The sequence below is a fragment of the Sceloporus undulatus genome, chromosome 4, assembly GCF_019175285.1.
Source record: "Sceloporus undulatus isolate JIND9_A2432 ecotype Alabama chromosome 4, SceUnd_v1.1, whole genome shotgun sequence".
Taxonomy (NCBI): domain Eukaryota; kingdom Metazoa; phylum Chordata; class Lepidosauria; order Squamata; family Phrynosomatidae; genus Sceloporus; species Sceloporus undulatus.
The window spans coordinates 70,347,246-70,366,378 of record NC_056525.1 but is presented as its reverse complement, the minus strand read 5'-3'; the positions used below and the strand labels follow the sequence as shown (position 1 = coordinate 70,366,378).

General features: G+C 41.5%; 1 protein-coding gene and 1 long non-coding RNA gene across 3 annotated transcripts in view; one reads left to right on the top strand and one right to left on the bottom strand.

Moving 5' to 3' along the window:
* The window catches only part of AHCYL1 (adenosylhomocysteinase like 1), a 71,183-nt gene that overhangs the window by 11,795 nt on the left and 40,255 nt on the right, over nucleotides 1-19,133 (bottom strand). For both annotated transcript variants that reach the window (XM_042465519.1, XM_042465520.1), the window contains exons 2-7: nucleotides 7,146-7,257; nucleotides 6,119-6,262; nucleotides 5,479-5,579; nucleotides 4,914-5,016; nucleotides 3,045-3,139; nucleotides 1,025-1,131 (exon numbers count right to left, since the gene is read on the bottom strand). In XM_042465519.1, coding sequence (XP_042321453.1) covers nucleotides 1,025-1,131; nucleotides 3,045-3,139; nucleotides 4,914-5,016; nucleotides 5,479-5,579; nucleotides 6,119-6,262; nucleotides 7,146-7,257 — 662 coding nt within the window. The remainder of the gene's footprint in view (nucleotides 1-1,024; nucleotides 1,132-3,044; nucleotides 3,140-4,913; nucleotides 5,017-5,478; nucleotides 5,580-6,118; nucleotides 6,263-7,145; nucleotides 7,258-19,133) is intronic.
* LOC121929692 lies at nucleotides 508-7,590 on the top strand. Its single transcript, XR_006103724.1, has 3 exons — nucleotides 508-602; nucleotides 4,244-4,352; nucleotides 7,320-7,590. It is a non-coding gene; the product is annotated as an uncharacterized LOC121929692 (long non-coding RNA).

Genomic DNA, 19,133 nt, shown 5'->3' with positions numbered 1-19,133 from the left:
CCCTTAGCATGCTTAGAGATAATCACGACAAAAATGTAAGTAATAATTATCACCACACGAAATTGCTGTGGGAGACAGAGCAGCAGCATACACTTCTCTCCTTTTAACTCCACTGTACAACATACCATATATACTTGACTATAAATTGAACTCATGTATAAGATGAGGCAAGTTTTGGGGTCAAAGTTATGCTCCCCCCACTGGTATCTCCCTCGAAGTCTATTTCCTATCTACTGGAGCAACGAGGTGGGAGCGACCCACATGAGGACGTCTCCACCTCCATCACTGCAAAAGCTTTTCTTTCCTTGGCATAAGAAAGACACTTATTTAAAGACCCGGAGGATTGCTGTCAGTCACTGTAGCCAATACTAAGCTACATGGACCAACTATCCGCCTTGATAAATGTGAGGTTCTTATGACAGTTAAACCATACTGCAAGTTGTTGTCACTGGCAACTTAAGCACTGGATGAATTTGTTTTGTTTTTTTATTTTTTTTATTAGCAATGAATGAATTTGTAAGAAACAATTAATACTGCAATACTAATGGCATCAATGGGAGAGTTGAAACGACTGAATGGTAACAGCCTAAACAGTTTCTAAGGTAAGGCAAATGAAGTAAGAAGACAACAGGCCAGTTATAGGGATGGTTAGGGGAAAATTAAAACCTATTTCCCACTTTATTAACACAATATGTGGCAAGAGGGGAAAGTCTACTGTGTGGACAGCTTATCAACTTTTGAACTGGCATCAATTTCCATGGCTTGTCAGATAAGGAGGTAAACTAGTAAGGGGGAAAAGCATCCTAGTTCTACATTGCCTGAGCTATACTATTCTTTTATTACCTTATTTCATCCATCCTGCCCTTAATGATTATCCCACAGTGGCATCATTATTAAAACAGAACTTTGACAGCTTTTGGAGGCCTACTTACTAAATATAGAAAAGAGCCTAAATCTATCAGAAGTATTTAATGAGCAAAACAAATAATATGCAGAAGTTTCAGGTTCCTTTTGGGTCTGTTACCTGTGCACACCAGTCACACTCTCTTCTACAATGCCTCTGATCTTCTTAAAGACATTTGGATATTTCTTGTAAACCCAATGAGTCAGGTCTCCCCCATCATCCAGGATCTAAAAATATGGGAAGTATAATCAATTTAGATATTCTGCTCATGTGCATGTCACACTTCAGCATAAGTATTAGTCACACAGAAATTTGAGGATCAGAACCCTATTTTTTTTAAAAAAATCATTAATGTGCTGCAATATGATTTCCAAGCAACAAGATACCTGGGATGTTTTTTTAATATAAAAACTGGAATATACAAGAAGAATGCAGTGCTATGAGACTTGAAGGAAAGCACACTCCAAAGCACCAGTATTAACAAATTTAAGTAAAAGCCTGAAGGCTGCTTATGAGATATATATTCAGACTGGTGATCACTTATACCTTTGGTAGGTAACTGCAGGACAAGAAAAGGAAATGTTCCTCTGTAGCCTTTGTTCTTAAAAACAGGGAACATAGCTAATATGAAGGTGTTTTATTACACTGGTCACTATGATGTTCATTAACAGAATGTGTTTCCCTGATATAGATACATGAGCAAGAGTCAACGCATGAAAACAAAAATAAGGCACGGTTGGTTACTCTGCTCATTCTGCTCATGTTAATGCACTAAAGAATCTTTTAACATTATCAGACCAACAGAATACATTAACAGGAAGTTGAGTTATATCACAATTTTCCTTTGAACAATAAACCAGCATTGTTAAAGTAAGAATTAATACTTTAGTGTATCCAGCACACCGGGCCAAACCAAGTGAACTGTCTCCACAGTGATGACAGTACACAACACATCCAGTTTATAGAAGAAGGGTTATTCTAAAGTCTGCAAAAACCTATGGCATGCAACTACTAAATGCCCTGTTCTTGTCCTCTTAAAAATATCTACTCTAACACAGGTGAGAGAGATATCAGTTGTTTTTCCCATGAAGTGAGGAATTCTAAATCCAATTTTAGTCCAAATTAGAATAGACCCATTGAATCGATGGTATTTGCACAAGTGATGACTTCCAATTTAGCCCTTGATTCACTGGGTTTACTGTAGCTGGTACAAGCAATTGGGTTTAAGTTTTAACCCTAGATACTTTCACATTTTAAAAAAACAACATTCTTTTGGTTCTGAGTGAGTTCAGTCTGTTATTTAACTTTGTGACATTTACTAGTGAATCTAAATAAAGGAAAAAGTTTCTGTAAGTGCATTATTTTTGAAACTAATGTTGGATATTTAACTTTTTTAAAAGATGCAAAATGTTGCTACCTTTTTTCTTCTATGAGTTAAGAACTAAAGAACAAGAGGACATTCCCTGCCCTGTCTATTTTGTCTTCACTTAACTGTTTATTAATGTTAGAGCTGCCTTGTCCTGAAGGTATTCATCATATTTATATTCTCTGTTCTTCTTACTTTTTATTTTTATAATATGTCCTTGAGATATGTTAAACTTAAGGGTGGCAAGTTGCTCAAAGCTAGCAAGTTAACTTGGGTCAATGGGGTAACAGTCCCTACAGAACACCCAGGTGCTATTAAATCAAAACTACCTGTAGAAATTCATCATGTGATTTGTGAGAGGAAAATTTGAGGAAAATTTCACTGAGGGAGAAATTCAATGTCACGTTTGCAGAGGGGGGCATTTCATTTACAGCAGTTGGTTCCGCTTTTTTTGCATTGGAAACAGCCAAAATTTTCTCTTGGCAGGCTAGCCACTATTTCCTTTCCCCCAGAATATGTGGGATGTAGCATTTACCCAGGACATTGTGAAGGGGGGGGGGGGGAGTAGTTAGCATTGCTTTCCAGTTCCACAATGTGTCCAAGAAAGTCTGGGAAAAACAAAATGCTTGCTGGATTGCTGAAAGAGGAGTTCTGTTCAGGCTGCTACTGCAGTATTAAGCAACAACAAAAGGGGAAAAATGAAAGAGGAAAAAACACCTGCTCATGGTGAGCCCCTCTCCACATCCTGTCAATAAATTTTGAGGAATTTATTACCATATTGGCTTGCCAGCTATCCACATTAACACAGCGATCAATGCACCACCAAAAGTCATCCTCTGACTCCCCTTTCCAGGCAAACACAGCAACACCTAGTGAAGGGGAAATGTTAAAAAAATTAAAAAAGGCCATTTTTTTCACCAAGCAGGGATGTTTGAAGCCCTCTCTAATGAAGCACAATGCTGATACACTGCCTATATAGCAAGATGTTCTTACCCCTAGAGTCAGGAAGATAACTAGCTCTCCATGCAATGTGTATTTGGAAGAAGCAGTATTATATAGGGAAGCTGACTAAGAATTAAAAAATCTGTTGGATTGAATGCTTGAGAATTAGAACATAGCTTCACTGTTTTGTTCCTGCTTCATATTTAAATGGCTACGCTATCTGAAGAGACATTATTTTTATGCAACCCATAAACAATAGTAAAATGTAACCTAGGATAAGGCTCAGTTAAAGCATAACATGGTTACCAGTTATATTGTCTTCTCTGACAATAAAGGGTGTACACTCAAACAATTCATTTGTACAGTCTGCAAACTTCTTGGGGGTTTTGAAACTACCCAAGGAATAGCAGTTAGATAACCTCTCATTCGTTTTTAACCATCTCTTAGAGCATATTCTTGGCAGAACACACAAAGAACAGTATAAAAAGAAAATCCTATGGCATCTCCAGACTAAGACTCAGAAATTTATTGTGATATGAGTTTTCAAAGGGAAAAGATGCCCACAGAACAGAGTAAATAACCTAAAGCTAAACATGTCCTCTTTAGCTAAATCTAGTCTCTCTCTCTCAAAAATCATAGGAGTCTGAGCAAGGTTGGCAGAATACTCAACAGCTTGAGCATTTAGAAAATTTAGAGAAAAACAGGACAGTGAAATTGATAGTGGTATTTTTTTTCATTTTTTTATTGGCTTTCAAACAATAACAAACTGATCAATATGTGTACACACAATCATTAAAAATGAAACACACACTGAAGTAACAGATAGGATGCTTTTACATATGAAAGAAGTTGTTAAATGGGCGACTGTGTGATCCTATAATTTTATTTATGGTTCACTGTGTCTAATATCTTTCCACTGGCCTAGGTGATGAGACAGCGGTTTTAAGTCTTGTATCTTATCATTAACGCAAAGGATACCATTTCTCAATAAAAAACTTTTGTTATACATGATCTTTTGTTTGCCTCAACAGATCCTATCATTTTTCCATCAATTTACTTTTCTGAATTTTCACAAATGGATACAAGGCTTAATGTAAATACATCTAATAATACACAGCAATTACAGAATTTTTAAAAAAGGTTAGTAGATATCATCATTCTCCATTTTATCTCCAAATAATAGAGTTTTAATTGTTGTCCTACAGTACATATTTGTGCAAAGCAGCTATGAGAAAATGCTACATCCATATCACTAGATCTAATTTTGTCTGCATATCCAGATAAACTAACTTATGGAGCAGCAAATAAAGTATGAACCTCTGATTTTATACTTCAGACCAATGATATTTTTGCATGACTACCATGCACGTACCGGATATACTCAATCCAATTTCTTTCAAACAACACTCCATACTTATTCAAATTTTGTGCTCATTAAGTAATTACATCCTTCTTTCTAAATTAATGATTGTCTTATATGTTCTAAATTCATTGTCAAAAGTTTGAATAGTTAGTGACAAGCTGCAAAGCTTTAGTGCTTAAAGAAAATAAATAGTTTTTAATGTAGCCAAATAGCTCAATGCATTATGTATTCTTAAGTACTAAAGAACTTGATGGAACTAGTAACTATTGCAAGCAGCAAAATATAAACTGTATTTCTATCTCTGATGCTGAATCTCAATGAAGCTGTCCTGTACTCACCAGCTTCAGCCAAGGCAGCAGCCACCTCATTTTGAGTAGAATAAATATTACAAGCAGACCACCGGCACTGGGCTCCTAGTGCACAAAGTGTCTCAATTAAGACCTGAAGGGCAAAGTAAGCAGAGAATCAACTTAAAATGTAGTAGCAATGGCTGGAAGGATTTGAAAATACTATCTCATAGCTAAAATATTTTTATTTCCTTTAATTTATAGCTTATCCTACTCCAGACACTCAGTAGAACATTACAAATATGATTCCTACACTCTCCAAATAATTTCACCACTATCATCAGCTACCTAAAGGAATGCATCAAGTTCCAAACCAAAGGAACTATAACTATCTGTCAAACTCCTGTTCGACATACTGGAGTTTCATAACAGCAGATACCTTTGTTATAGAGCATTTGTGTGCACACACACCAAAATTGCTTAGTAACTAAACTGTATTCTTGTTTACAGAAACAAGATATACCTCCTCTTATCTCTTTAGATTGAAATAAATCAAGATGACCTGCAGAGGCAACAGTTTCAGTTAGTGGAACGCCTGCTAGAATGGGGCACTTACTGCAGTCTGTGCTGTAATGTGCGTACATCCCACTATTTTAGCTCCAGCCAAAGGCTTCTCCCCCTGAGCTCGTTTTCTTAGTGAAATCAGTGCAGACATATCTACAAAAGAAGAAGAACAATTTACACCAATCAGCCAAACAATCATCACAGTGGGCTCATAGTATTAATTCAACTCTAAGAAATGTGTATGCACACCCATGTGTGTGTTTATAAAGAAACAGTGCACAACAGAGGCTGCAGAAAGGCAAATATTAAAATTGTATTCAATCAAAGAGTCAAAATGTAATTGAAAGATGCTGCCAATCTCACAGTGCAGCCAGAAAAGGTGGAAAGTTGTCAAGAAGGTTTAATTGTCCCCAAATGAAGCTGCATGGATAAAGTCCTATTATTTTGTTTTTAGCAGGTAAATGGTGAAAAACATTTTTCACATATTGATGATGCTTGTTGCTTACAAAACTGGGTATACAGACTGTTGCAATTGGCATTATTAATAATACCTGTTGTAAGGAACTGCTAAGTTTTGCTTTTAGGTTTGTATCTTTTGCTGACATTTCAACAGAGCAGATCTGCCACCAAAATGTTTGTTGACTAACTAAATACAATTTATGATACCCAAAGGAAGGGAGACAGCCCTTTACCTTGTTCAGCAATCTCTATTTCTCGACGGCCAAACTCTGCCTGCTTGATATTCTTAACACAGAAATTGCTACTGCCCTTGGAATTAGTTTGCTGCTTTTCTCTAGGGGAAACTTCATCATCAGAACTGTCTGTGTAGGATGCCGCTAGAGAAAGAAACAAAACAAAAATGCTTGGTGAGAACAGAAAATACATGAAAGAAACTAAGACAATCATGTCTTAGTCAGAGCTGACATTTTACCATCTGTGCTATTTTAATTCTATTCTGATCATTCATCTTCAACAAGGAAAGTGTCCTGGTCAATCTGGCTTCCTGTTTCTAGTCTTTTGCTTCTTGGCTTATCTACACTGGCATAAGGTGGCACCATGTGGGTTTCAAATACTGCATGATATCAACATCCTTGGAAAATTACTGGCAGACAGATCCAATCTTACTTACTGCAAATTTTAGGCTGTCATTCAAACAAGCCAAGTTGTTCAAGCACAATGATCATGCTGTTTACAGTTATGGTAAGGCAGTGGATTAAATATATGGAATGGGTTTTCAGTGAATATAATGGCACCAACATTTCTTATTTATGTCCATGTAGGATCCTGCCAGCTATACATAGCAGAGAGGGAAAGGCTAATTTTTGTAACTATGGAATAAAAGGGATTTTTTTTTGATAGACTACTGAAGTCTAACTGAAGTCGGCAGTGGGTAAGAGGTGGCCTATTCTATAGCATATCTCTATAGGATATCCCTTCCACTGTAATCTCAATGTTCCAATGTCTTACAGCAAAGAGTGCTCAGTCAAGGTGTATGCCCCTACCAAAAGTTCAACACTATCAACTGTAATACATTTCAGTATTTTCAAGGCTTTTGAAAATCCAGAATGAGGCTGCCAAAAAGAAATGGTTAGTTTTTCCCTTTAACTCCCTTTTACTAGGGATGCATCATCACTGAACACTTCCAAGCATGTAGATTAATGCTCACTGTGCTGCATAAGCCAAAAGGGAACTAAGTATCAGGAAAAAGAAGACACCTACCAGAGCTGTAACTGTCTGTGGAAGACTGTGAAATGGAACGCGATAGGGACCTGCGACCAGTCTTAGTTGGGAATTTACTGAACTCTTGCATATCATCTGCAAACTGGATTTGCTAAAAAATAAAAGGAATAAGACAACACATATGTTTATACTGCTTTATCATTTTCTTACCAGATTTGCCTCTCCAAAATACTGAAGACAAACAAACAAGCACTATTTTTTCAAGACATTAAGCCTCATACAAGATGCTACACCAAAATACATGGTGATTACTTAATGAACCTCTCCTTTTTCCCAGAAATTCAAAGATTCTTCAGTGATCTAAGAACAGCTTAACACAGAAAACTACAGGATACATATGGTACAGCCAAGTCTCAAAGCTACCAGTACTAATGAGCAATTAATCATGCATGCTGAATAAGAACAAATGCAGTTACAAAACCTAGACAGCACCACCTATGATAACAGTTTGTACTCTACAAAAACACTCCCCACACTCATACTGCATTCACATCTCCCACAAAGTTCTACATTTAACGTTTGTTGATTCTTGGCTAAAAAAATTGTTTTAGCTATAAATCTGAAACCACTTATGGAACATACTAATAGATAACATTGAAATCCAGCGAGGCAAGTATCAAACATCAAAATGGATTTTAAACACTCTGAATAGAAGATCTAAGTTAAGATGAATAATTTATTCTGTGGCTACTATTTAATAATAAAATTTAGTGGTAGGAAAGCAGAATAATAATGTAAGAACTAGTTTGCTTACATTTTGTATTCCTCAGACAACACAGTGCCTAAAACATTCTGAGTTCCACAATGAACTGAATATACTGGGTATTTTGCATTAAAATTCCTAGATGGGCTTAGTGATGGACAAGGAGAATGGAAACTTCAAAATGTAAACCTCGTAAACTCACATAGCGAAGGGATCTAGGGCAATTCCCTGTTAGCAAAATTCTAGAACACATTTTCACACTGCTGAATATGTATAAGACTCAACAAAATTCAGTAGTCTATAGGAGAGCCTTTCCCTCTGAGAGCAAGAGAAAATAGACCTACATGGATCCAACAGGATTAAGGAAAACAAGAACGGGGTGTTATTACCTTGGCTCCAAATAAGTGACAATTAAAATATTTGCTGCAAAGCCTCTTTGAACTGCTTTGACTGGGAATAAGATAATGTATTCCTTGTTTTGTAAATTGTTGAGTGAATTGTTGAGTTCTAGCAATTGCATCTTCATGCAAAAGGCACATTTTATATTATTGAAAATAATGTAATCAATCGATAAAGCAAGTTCCAGAAATAGTATTAGAAGCCTACCCACCAACAGAAAAAGATCTCAAACAGAATCTGAACACCCCAACTGATTCAAAATATAAAACCCACTCCTAATTCTTAAGTCATACAACTCAAGTATCCTAAAAGTTGTCATGTGATTTGATTATTTCCACAAACCACCCACATGGGCTGCTTGTGTGGCATTAAGAGCAGCATGATCTCAACAGGAGTGCCAAGAAACTGAGCTGGAAAAACAGAAACTTAAATGTAACCGAAAGAAACTTGCCTTTTAAGTCCACATTTATTCATTGATTTTGCCTGAGTAATGCCTTTTAAAACTGAACTTCACCTCTACACAAATATTTAATTTGCTTATTTATGGAAATTAGATTATTGAATCTAGGACTCAATGCGTGAGACAGAAAAAAACAGAATGCAGTGGTTATGTATAATGCTTCACCTCAAAATTAATCCCCCACACAAACATTCACTACTCTCCTTAGAAAAGTAGACTTTGGCGCGTTATAAATGGGCCTTTAATACACCCCCGTCAAGTGCTAGGGGTTGGCTGAGGACCTAGCGTCCATACCGGCCTCACCCCTAGCACGTGATGGGGGCGTAAAGATGGTGGCGCCCTATACACACGGGCGCCACCATCTTTACGTGCTGGACGCATTGCGTCCGCACGTGTCGCCCCGGAAATGATGCCGCAAATGCGCCCCTTGCGCTTTGTGGCGCCTCTTCCAGGGCCTGAGAAGGAGCGCGATTTCCACGCTCCTTCTCAGCAGCATCCGGGAGCCGCGCCATTTAAAGGCTGCTGCTCCCGGATGGTGCAAGCGGTGGCGGCAGCAGACCGCTGCAATCCAGCGGTCTGTAACGCGCCTTTAACTCAATGTCTTTGAAAGTGATGAATGGATTGCAACTATATTTCTAAACCATTTAATGTCATTTGTAGCACTGTAAGTGATAACTGAAAATGTAGAAGCATATCTACTGACCTATACCAGAGATACCAAACACTCATACTGTATGTTATTTAACTCCCAACAACCATAGCTAAACAATGGCCTGGGATGATGGGGCTGCTGTCTAACATTGGAATGTCATAGGTTCCCCCATCCAAGGCCTCTAGCTTTCTTCTTTAATTTACTACATTAAAAATTAAATCCTACTTTGCTGAATAAGTATCCTAAATTTACAACTTGCAGATTGCCCTCCCTACCATCTGAACTAAGACCAGAAACAGAAACTGCAGGCCTTGACTACCATCTTCAGGTTTTTTTACTCCTGTTTGTCTGACGAAGAAGCCAGTGTGACTTCAAAAGCTCGCAACATATAATTGTGCATTTTGGTTGTTCCAATAAAGGTACAGTATCATTGTTTCAATGTTATTGGATTTGCTATATGACCAACACTGGCTATCCCTAGATGTTTTCTGGATTTCAAGATACCGCACTGTAGCCATCACAGGGAAATCCTAAAAAAATGACTTTTGCCATCTGAGGCTTCTGCCACCAACAAAGGTAAAACAATATTTTTCTAATATTGGCACTGATTGGCATGCTTTACCTCTACACCACCTAAAGTTTTCCTGATGCAAAAAATGAAGACCTCTTGAGAAATTCAGTCTTCTCTACCTACATAGGAGCCTGTGGCTTCACAAAGGAAGGAGACATGCTGGATTCCAACGAAACACCTTCTTTGAATTGGAAATAAATACTAAATTTCCTTGACTTTCAAAATCTACCAGTGACCACATGGCCAGAAGGAGAGGTGCCAGCTTGCAGATAGCGCTCCCTACCATCTGACTTAAGACCAGAAATAGAAAATGCAGGTCTATGACTATCATATTCAATTTCTTTCTCCTGTTTTCCTGAAGCCAGTGTGACTTCGAAAGCTTGCAACATGTAATTGTGCATTTTGGTTGTCCCAATAAAGGTATCACTGGTGTGTTACATATGCGCACAAAGTACGTCCCCAGGACGTACTAACCCTAGGATGGACTGAGTCCGTACAAAATGGCGGCACTCATTCCACATGGGGGCCACCATTGCTATGTCACGACTGTGCCGCCTCCAAACGGGGCGCAGCAGAAGTGACATACTGGGGCTGCACAAGGGCGCCTGGGGCGTCCTTTCCGCAGCCCCGGAAGGAGCTCCATTTCTGGAGAAAGGTATGATATAAATCCAATAAACAAACAAACAAACAAGGAAGGTCTTATGCTCTTAACTTCCATCTCACAGTGAGACTCTATAACCACCACTGAGATTACGCTCCATAACCAACCACCTTCTGCTTCTGAAAACCAATGGCTAAATGAAAAATACTTCCTTCATGTCCATGTACATAGCTTTGTCGATGTTGTTCACCATCAAGTCGTTTCTGACTTATGAGGACCCTAAGATAAACATATCATGGGTTTTTCTTGGCATGGTTTGTTCAGAAGAGGTTTGCCATGGCTTTCTACTGAGGCTGGGAGAGTGTGACTAGCCAAAGGTCACCCAGTAGGTTTCACGGCCTTGCAAGGAATCAAACCCTGGTCTCCAGAGTCGCAGCACCATGCTGAAACCATTACACCACACTAGCTCTCATATAGATAGCTAGATAAATAAATTTATCTAAAAACTATTCATTCTCAAAGCAGATAATTTTGAAATTCACAAGGCATGTGGGCTGTATGTCTGAGTAAGTATTTTATATTTTGCTCCTACACCATATAAGAGATAAGCTATAGCAATATATTAGTTTATTTAAATAGGACTATTTTTCTTTGTGACTTAAAATTAACAGCTTGAATTGCTGCCACAGAAATTAATAAACCATGCTTCTTTCTTCACCCCAGACCTCTCTTCTTCAGGCCAATGAAGGCTCATGCTCTATAGCTCAGTGATTCTGAACCTGTGGTTCACAGACTCTCAGGGGGCTACAATGTCCTCACATTGAAATGTCCTCAGACTGAAAATTTGAAGAAATATTACTGACTTTCAGGCAGAAGGCTGGAAAGCCCTAGAGTGTGTGTGTGGGGGGGGGGGGGGGAGAAGAAGGGAAGGAAAGTGGAGGCGGGAACAGCTGGCAGCACGTCCCTCTTCATACGACTTTGTGCAACCAGGGTGCAATCAGGTAGAGGAATGGCCAGGAAGATGGGCATCCAGACCACTTGCCATGGACTTTTCTACTCCATGGATACCCACCCCAGGGGTAGCACTTCTGCCCTCCCAGGCCACCTCCTTTTGCCCACCCAAGGCCTTTCAGGTCCAATCTCATGCTGGAAAATGTACAGTGGAAGGATGAGGGAGCAGAAATAGGAAGAGAGAAAGAGAGCTCTATCCCTTCTACCAAGCAACCTCCTATCAAGCCCAAGCAACAACAGCAGAGCTATGCCTCCTCACTTTTTCCCTCTCTCACTCATGCCTTCCCAGCTGTCACACTGAGCTGTTTTAGCTCAGGTTCCTCCAGGAACTCTGCAAGAAAAGGGCAAGAAGACACCCCCATGACAAGGATTCCTTGACCAAACAAGTCCCCACAGTCCCAGCCGGCATTCTTTCTTGTTCATCGGGTCTCTGGCTTCCCACTTCCTTCTCTCCTTCCTTCTTTCACCAGCTGCCCTCAAGCAAAATGTGGCCAAGCTCTAGTGCCCATGCCACCTAAAAATCCCCAGATGCTCAGCTACAGGACTGGGGCTCCTAAGCACTGCTCCTGCCATCCTGTTCTCACCCAGTGGTGTCACTAGGAAGTGTGGGGAGTGGGGCCACACCAGGTGACACCTCATCGGGCCCTCATCCTGCTGCAGGATGAGAAGGGCTGAGCACACCCTCCTGACTTTGCTGTGGTGGTACTGCTCTTCTCATGAGGACAAAGTGACAAGAGCTAGTCAGCTAAGCTTGGGATTTTTTTTAAAAGTCCTTTACCGCACATCCCACAACTTTTTTTTTCTATCAACTTTATCGAGCAACTTTAAATATTTGCTGCACTTTAGGATTTAAAGCTTGAGCTAAATCTTGATGGTCTGTGACAACAAAATATATTTAAAGGGAGCTCATGTTAAAGAGAAGGTTAAGAACCACTGGTATAGCTGATTTGTAGGATTCAGCTTTCCAAGAACAAAACCACAAAGAACATAATTAATGAGGCATGGATTTTCTTCAAACCTACCATTGCTATCATCATAAATACTCCACGTAAGAGAGAAAAAGAATTCATTCTTGTGAAGCCAGAGCTCCAGTGGCCTCTGACATTTTAAGTACTGTACTGTCAAGTGCTATTAATTGCAAGCTATATGGAAGACAGCAATTGATTTTATGACTTTAAAGTTCAAGTAGTCACAATATTGGAGATAGTGTGGAATACACTGTCAAATTAAAACAGCACCTTTTCTCCTTTCTTTTTTATAACCAGAAGACTAAATGAATACACCACAGAACTCTAGCACTATAGGCAGAACGACAAACAATAGGGATCACCAAGCCCTCCTAAAAAGAGAGAATTGTATCTATATCAAACAAGTTTCCTGGGTATCTGAGGAAAAAAGTTTGGCCCAACAAATCCCATTTCTTCTTCAAAGTGATCCAGTACATAAAACTGGATATTCGGCAGGGCTTCAGCCACTGAAGGTACTTTCAACCACTTTGCTGAAGACTAACTGTTCCATCTCTTTACATTATTCTACTACTGATGATTCTATGATATTACCAACCAGAATGTTTTTTAAAGTGGGGATTTACACTGGATTCACATCAATCACAAACAGAATCAGGCTAATTTAGAAAAACACTGAAGTAAAGCCTACAAATCACTCCAAAAAGAAACTAGGATTCCTCCAAGTGTTCAGGAACCCTGTCAGCAGAACTCTACATGCCTAGTTGGGCACTTACTGTCAGGCACCAGTGGGTACAGCATTTTCCTACATACTGCCGAAATTCAAACCATTTGTGGAAGCTTTGAGTACTCCTGGTGTCCAAGACAAAGATATAAAATCAAGACAGAGATGCAATATAATATGTGCCCCTTGGACAACAATCAGACCCACCTCAGTGTTTGCATCCCCCCTACCTAAAGGCTATTTTTGCTTCTAATTGTCTAGTGTACCACCGAATTTGGACAACACAGAAGCATCCCCTACCACTTTTCTACATCATTTTTAGCAGCAGTGTGATTAGAAGTAAAAAAGGAGAGCAGTAATAAACTTATTCTAAGATAAGGCATAAAAATCACGCCCCCTGCTTACTGTTTTCCTTACATGAACATACCAATTGTTGCAAACACTCAGTGCCCCTTCAAATCATTCTCAAAGCTTTGGGAGATCCTCCTCTCCTGGCATGCTGAGAATATCATCTCTCCTCTCTGCAGTGTTCTTCTCATTTGCTTCTTACACTTATCAGTGGGGCAGTGAGAGGTGGCAGAGGGAAAATGTGTTAATCTGCTGGGCAACAACCAGGGGGGGGGGCGACTGTAGGGAACACTGAACTTGGCCTAAAAGCTGCATGCAGCCTATGGTGTCCAAATGTTTCATGCCTGCTCTAGGCTTTCCCCATCCAGAGAAAGCCATTTTAATCAACATATATAGAAGACTGTCAGATTACTGGTAAGTAATTACACCAGTATCCTATCATTGTTGCTCTAGAAATAAATGAAAGTTGTGTCCAAGAAACTAAGCAAGCTAACTGATACAATTAATGATGCAGTCTTTGCTGATTTTCGGCATCCAGTAGAGCAGGAGTCTGCAACCTACGGCCTGCAGGCCGGATCCGGCCCGGCGAGGCCTTGGGACCAGCCCCAGCCCGGTCCTGCCGCCCCCTCCGCAGCTTCCGCGCCACTCCGGGCACCATTTTGTGTTTTATACATAGAACGAGATGCCACATCTGTTCCCTCGACAAAGATGGCGTCCAAAACGGCCTCAAGGGGAGGAGAAAGGGCGGTGAGGCCGTTCTCTTGCTAGGGCTGCCCTTCTGAGGGCGACTTCACCAAGATGGCACCCATCCGTCCAAGCACCGCTGGGGCCGTTTGAATTCCGAGGCAGCCGCCAAAGTGGGGACAATAAGAGCCAGAGCCACTGGCGGAGGAGGAGCCGCAGCTCCTTTCTCTCTCTCTCTCTCCATCTCTCTGCCTGCCGCCATGGACTCCCTTCCGGGGGAAGACCCCACTCTGCCCCTGGGCCTCAACGACAGGTAAGGAAGGGGAGGAAGAAGAGGAAAAAGAGGAAAGTGGAGGAAGAGGAACGAGAAGAAGAGGGAGGAGGAGAAGGAAGAAAAAGGAAAGAGGAGGAGGAAGAATAGGAAAGAGATGGAAGAAGGGGGAAGGAGGGGAGGAAAAAGGAAGAGGAGGAGGAAAAAGGGGAAAGTAAGAAGGGGAGGAAAGGAAGATAAAGGAGGAAAAGGAAGGAGGAGGATAAAGGACTAGGAGGAAGGAAGAAGAATAGGAAAGAAGGAGGAAGGAAGAGGAAGCAAGAAGAGGAGAAAAAAGGGGAAAGGGAGACGGAAGAGGGAGGAGAAGAATAGGAAAGGGGAGGAAGGAAGAGAAAGAGAGATGAAGGAAGCAGAGAAGGAAGAAGGGGAGGAAGAGAGAAGAGGAAAACAGAGAGGAGGAGGAGGAAGGAAGAGAGAGGAGGAAGAAAAAGAAGGAATATGAAGAAGAAGAGGGAGGGGGAATAGGAAGAGGGAGGAAGAGGAAGGAGAAGGACAAGGAAGAGGGAGAGGAAGGAGGAAGAAGAAGAGGAAGAATAGGGAGGAGGTGAGAAAAGTAGGAGGAGGAGGAAGAAGAAGGAGGAGGAGGAATGAGAAAGAAGAAGTGGAAGGAGGGAAGAAAATGGGGAAGAGAGAGGAGGAGAAAGGAAGAGGACTGAGAAGAGGAAGGAGGAGATGGCGGGAGGAGGAAGAGAAGATGAAGGAGGAAGGATAATGATGGAACAACAACAACAACAACAAGGAGGGATGACTGAGGAGGAGGATGGTGATGATGATCGTCATCAGATGGTCATCAAATATAACTCATATTAATTCCTATTTAGGTCATCAGATGCACCTGGTCTTCCAGATATACTGCAGAGGTAAAGCAGTTTGACTCCACTTTAGCCGCCATGCCTCCATCCAGCAAAGTCCTGTGATTTGTAGCTTGGCGAAGCCTTTAAGCCGGGTTTATCGGAGAGCTCTGGAGCCTTACCAGACTACAACTCCTGAGGCTGTGAATGGTTTTGGGGGAACTGCATTTTGAAAGGCGTTGCAAGAGGAGAGTACGAGGCAGTGCTTATTTTTATTTATTTATTTAATTTTTTTTTAAAAAAATATATTTAATTATTTATTTTTTGGCTTCGACCCCCAGTTGTCTGAGGGACAGCAACCTGGCCCTGGCTCAAAAAGGTTGCCTACCCCTGCTTAGCTTTCCAAATTTTGGGCTAGTATATACGTAAGTGTGGCGGGTTATAGACCGCTGCTTTGAGGCGGTCTGCTGCTGCCGCCGCTGTTTACTCCGTAAGGGAGCCGTCGCAGCCACACCGCACGGCTCCCTTACGGAGCTAAAAAGAAGCTCCAAAATGGAGCTTCTTTCTGCGGTGCCTCTGTGACATCACAAGGCGCCAGGGGCGCATTCGCGACGTCACAGGCGCCGTGACATGTTTGGACGCACAGCATCCGATACGTAAAGATGGCGCCGGCCGTGTGGAACGGCCGGCGCCATATTGTACCGACAGAGTCCTTATTAGACCCAGGGGCGTCTAGAAGAGATGCCCCCTTTTTAAAATGGGACGTCCTGCAGACGTCCCAAGTGCCGGTTTGTAACCGGCCTGTGTTATGCAAATAGATACATATTTTCACACATTCGCATCAAAATGTTTATGAATGACTTGGATGAAGCAATAGAGGGAATGCTGATCAAATTTGCAGATTAAACTAAATTAAGAGAGGTTACTAATACCCACAGAGGACAGGATAAGAATTCAAAATGATCATAACAAATTAGAAAACAACGTTAAAACGAACAAACTACAGATCTGCTGTTGTTATTGTAAGCTGCCTTCACATTGACTTCGATTCATAACAACTCTGTAAATGACTCTCTATTCTCAATTTCTCTGCTCAGATCCTGCTGGTTCAGGCTGGTGACCTCCCTGATTGAGTCTAGCTACTTGGTGTGCAGCTTTTCTCTCTATCTACTGCCCCCTACCTTTCCCAGCATTATTGGCTTTTCTAATGAGTCATGCTTTATTGTGATATGGCCGAAGTAAGACAGCCTCAATTTCATCGTCTTGGTGTCTAGATCAAGGGAAGTAATAGTACCTGTTCTGCTTTGGTTACTCTTCACCTAGAATATTGTGTTCAGTTCTGGACACCATAATTCAAGAAGAATGTGGACAAGCTGGAACATATCCATAGGAGGTAGACCAAAATGGTGAAAGGTCTGGAAGCCATGCCCTATGAAGAGCAGGTACATTTAGCCTGGAGAAGAGAAGGTTAAGAGGTGACGTGATAGCCATGGTTAAGTATTTGAAGGGATGTCATGTTAAAGATGGAACAAGCTTGTTTTCTGCTGCTCAAGACACCAGGACACTGAGCAGTGGATTCAAGCTAGAGGAAAAGAGCTTCCACCTAAATATTAGGAAGAACTTCCCGATGGTAAGAACTGTTAGACAGTGGAGCATGCTGTCTCAGAGAGTGGTGGAGTCTCATTTTTTCAAGGTTTTTAAACAGAGACTTGATGGCTATCTGTTGGGAGTGATTTGATGTGTATTCCTGCATGGCAGGGGGTTAGACTGGATGGCCCTTGTGGTTTCTTCCAATTTTATTGAAGACATATCTAGTTGAGTATTCTGTCTCCATTATGTCTAGCCAGATGTCTATGGGAAACTCATCAGCAGGACAAAGCACAAGAGCATCATCTTATATAGGCTCCTTAGGCAATGATATCAAGAACCCTAATGCCTGATATTGGAGGAAACAGCCTTAAAAGTAAAAAATGTTTCCCCTTTGACATGATTGCTAGTCATGTCTGATTGTAGGGTGTGTGTGTGTGTGTGTGTGTGCTCATCTCCATTACTAAGCCGAGGTAGACAGCATTGTCAAAGATGACTCCATGGTCATGTGGCCAGCATGACTAAACATTGAATTGCATGGAATGCTGTTACTTTCCCACCGAAGTAGTACCTATTTATCTACTTACACCTTTACATGCTTTCAAACTGCTAGGTTGGCAGAAGCTGGGACTAGTGATGGGAGCTCACTCCATCTCGCGACACTTGGGTCTTGAACTGCCAATCTGCTGACCTTGTGGTAGTTTGAGTCAGTGTCAGCCTTACCCTCCCTGAAATCACCGTTCATACGGATTTCTAGTAATAAGCATTGGTGTATATAAAAGTCTGACCTGGCTGCTTTAGAATTTTTATTTCCAGTGCCATTGCAGGGGCAGGTGGTTTGTGCCACAGCAGAGGTTAGTGCTATAGTTCTCAGACCCAACCAAGTTGCATCTTTGCAGCAGACCTGGGAGAAAGACTTACCATGGAAGGAATTTATGGCCATCTCAGGATTTCCCTCCAGATCTCAGCCAAAACCTCAACACAATCAAGAAACAAGGCAGGATTTCCGTGTACTTATATATAGGACTGCCAACTTTCTGGTTTATCATTTTTGTCCTCACCATTGGCATGACCTATCCACCTTCCCTGCAATGTTCACTTACTTCTTGAGTTCTTACCGAGGCTGCAGTTGACCACCTGCTGGGGGCAAAAAGGATTTTTTCCTCCTTTTTTTTTATAATACTTGGGAAGGCTTTCCTGAGCTTTTCTTTGTTTCATGTTGGATATCATGAATCAAATATTGTATATTTTGCACTGTTACTTCTATATTGATCATCTGTATATGTTTACCTATTTGGCTGCTATGTCACAACTGGCAGGTATGAGGGTCAATGGTGAGAAAACAGAGAATTACAAACCAGAAATGGGGGGGAAATTCAGAGGGATTGGGATGACCTTTAAGTCTGGGTACTTCAAGTTCTAGTCCATCTTAGTTTCTGTCACTCACACCTTGGGTTGGTGAAGGACACCTAAGGCGTGTGTCTAGGCTTGCCATTTCACGCTGGTGGGTGGGACTTTCCCGCCTCCTGGGGGGTGTGCCCGGTCCCGTCCCGCCCCCGCCCCCGGGTGGCTGCCCAACTCTGAGCTCCCAGGGCTGCTGCCTGCCTTCTATAGAGTGCTGCCTGTGAAGCATGCCTGGAGCAAGCAGCAGGACGACTGAAACCAGCAGGGGCGGGGTCTGCTGCACTGCCCTGCCTCTATTGGCCAGCCCTCTGCTTCCTTATTTGGGCAACATCCATGCAGGGAAGAATTTACACTCAGGCGAGCTGCTGCTTCCCCCTTTCGCTTTCCCCTCCTTCTCTTCTTATTATTGTTCCGTTTTTTTTCTTCCCCTCCTCTTCCTCCTCTCCTTTTTCTTCCTTTCTTCCCCCTCCTCATCTTCTTTTTCTCTTTCTTCCTCTCTCTAAGCCCCCCTCCTCTTCTTCTCAGGGGTCCAGGGCTTCTCAAGGCTTTGCCCCCATTAGAATAGAAAAAAGGCTTTGGATCTGTCCCATAAATCCCTCCTAAGTTGAGACACACCTGGGAAAAAGAGGGGGTGAGGGGGTTGGGGGGTTTGGAGGGAGCAAGGAAAAGGAGGAAGGGGGGAATTGCTAAGAAGGCTTGGGAGTGGGAAATGTAGTTTTCAATGGCACAAGGGGCT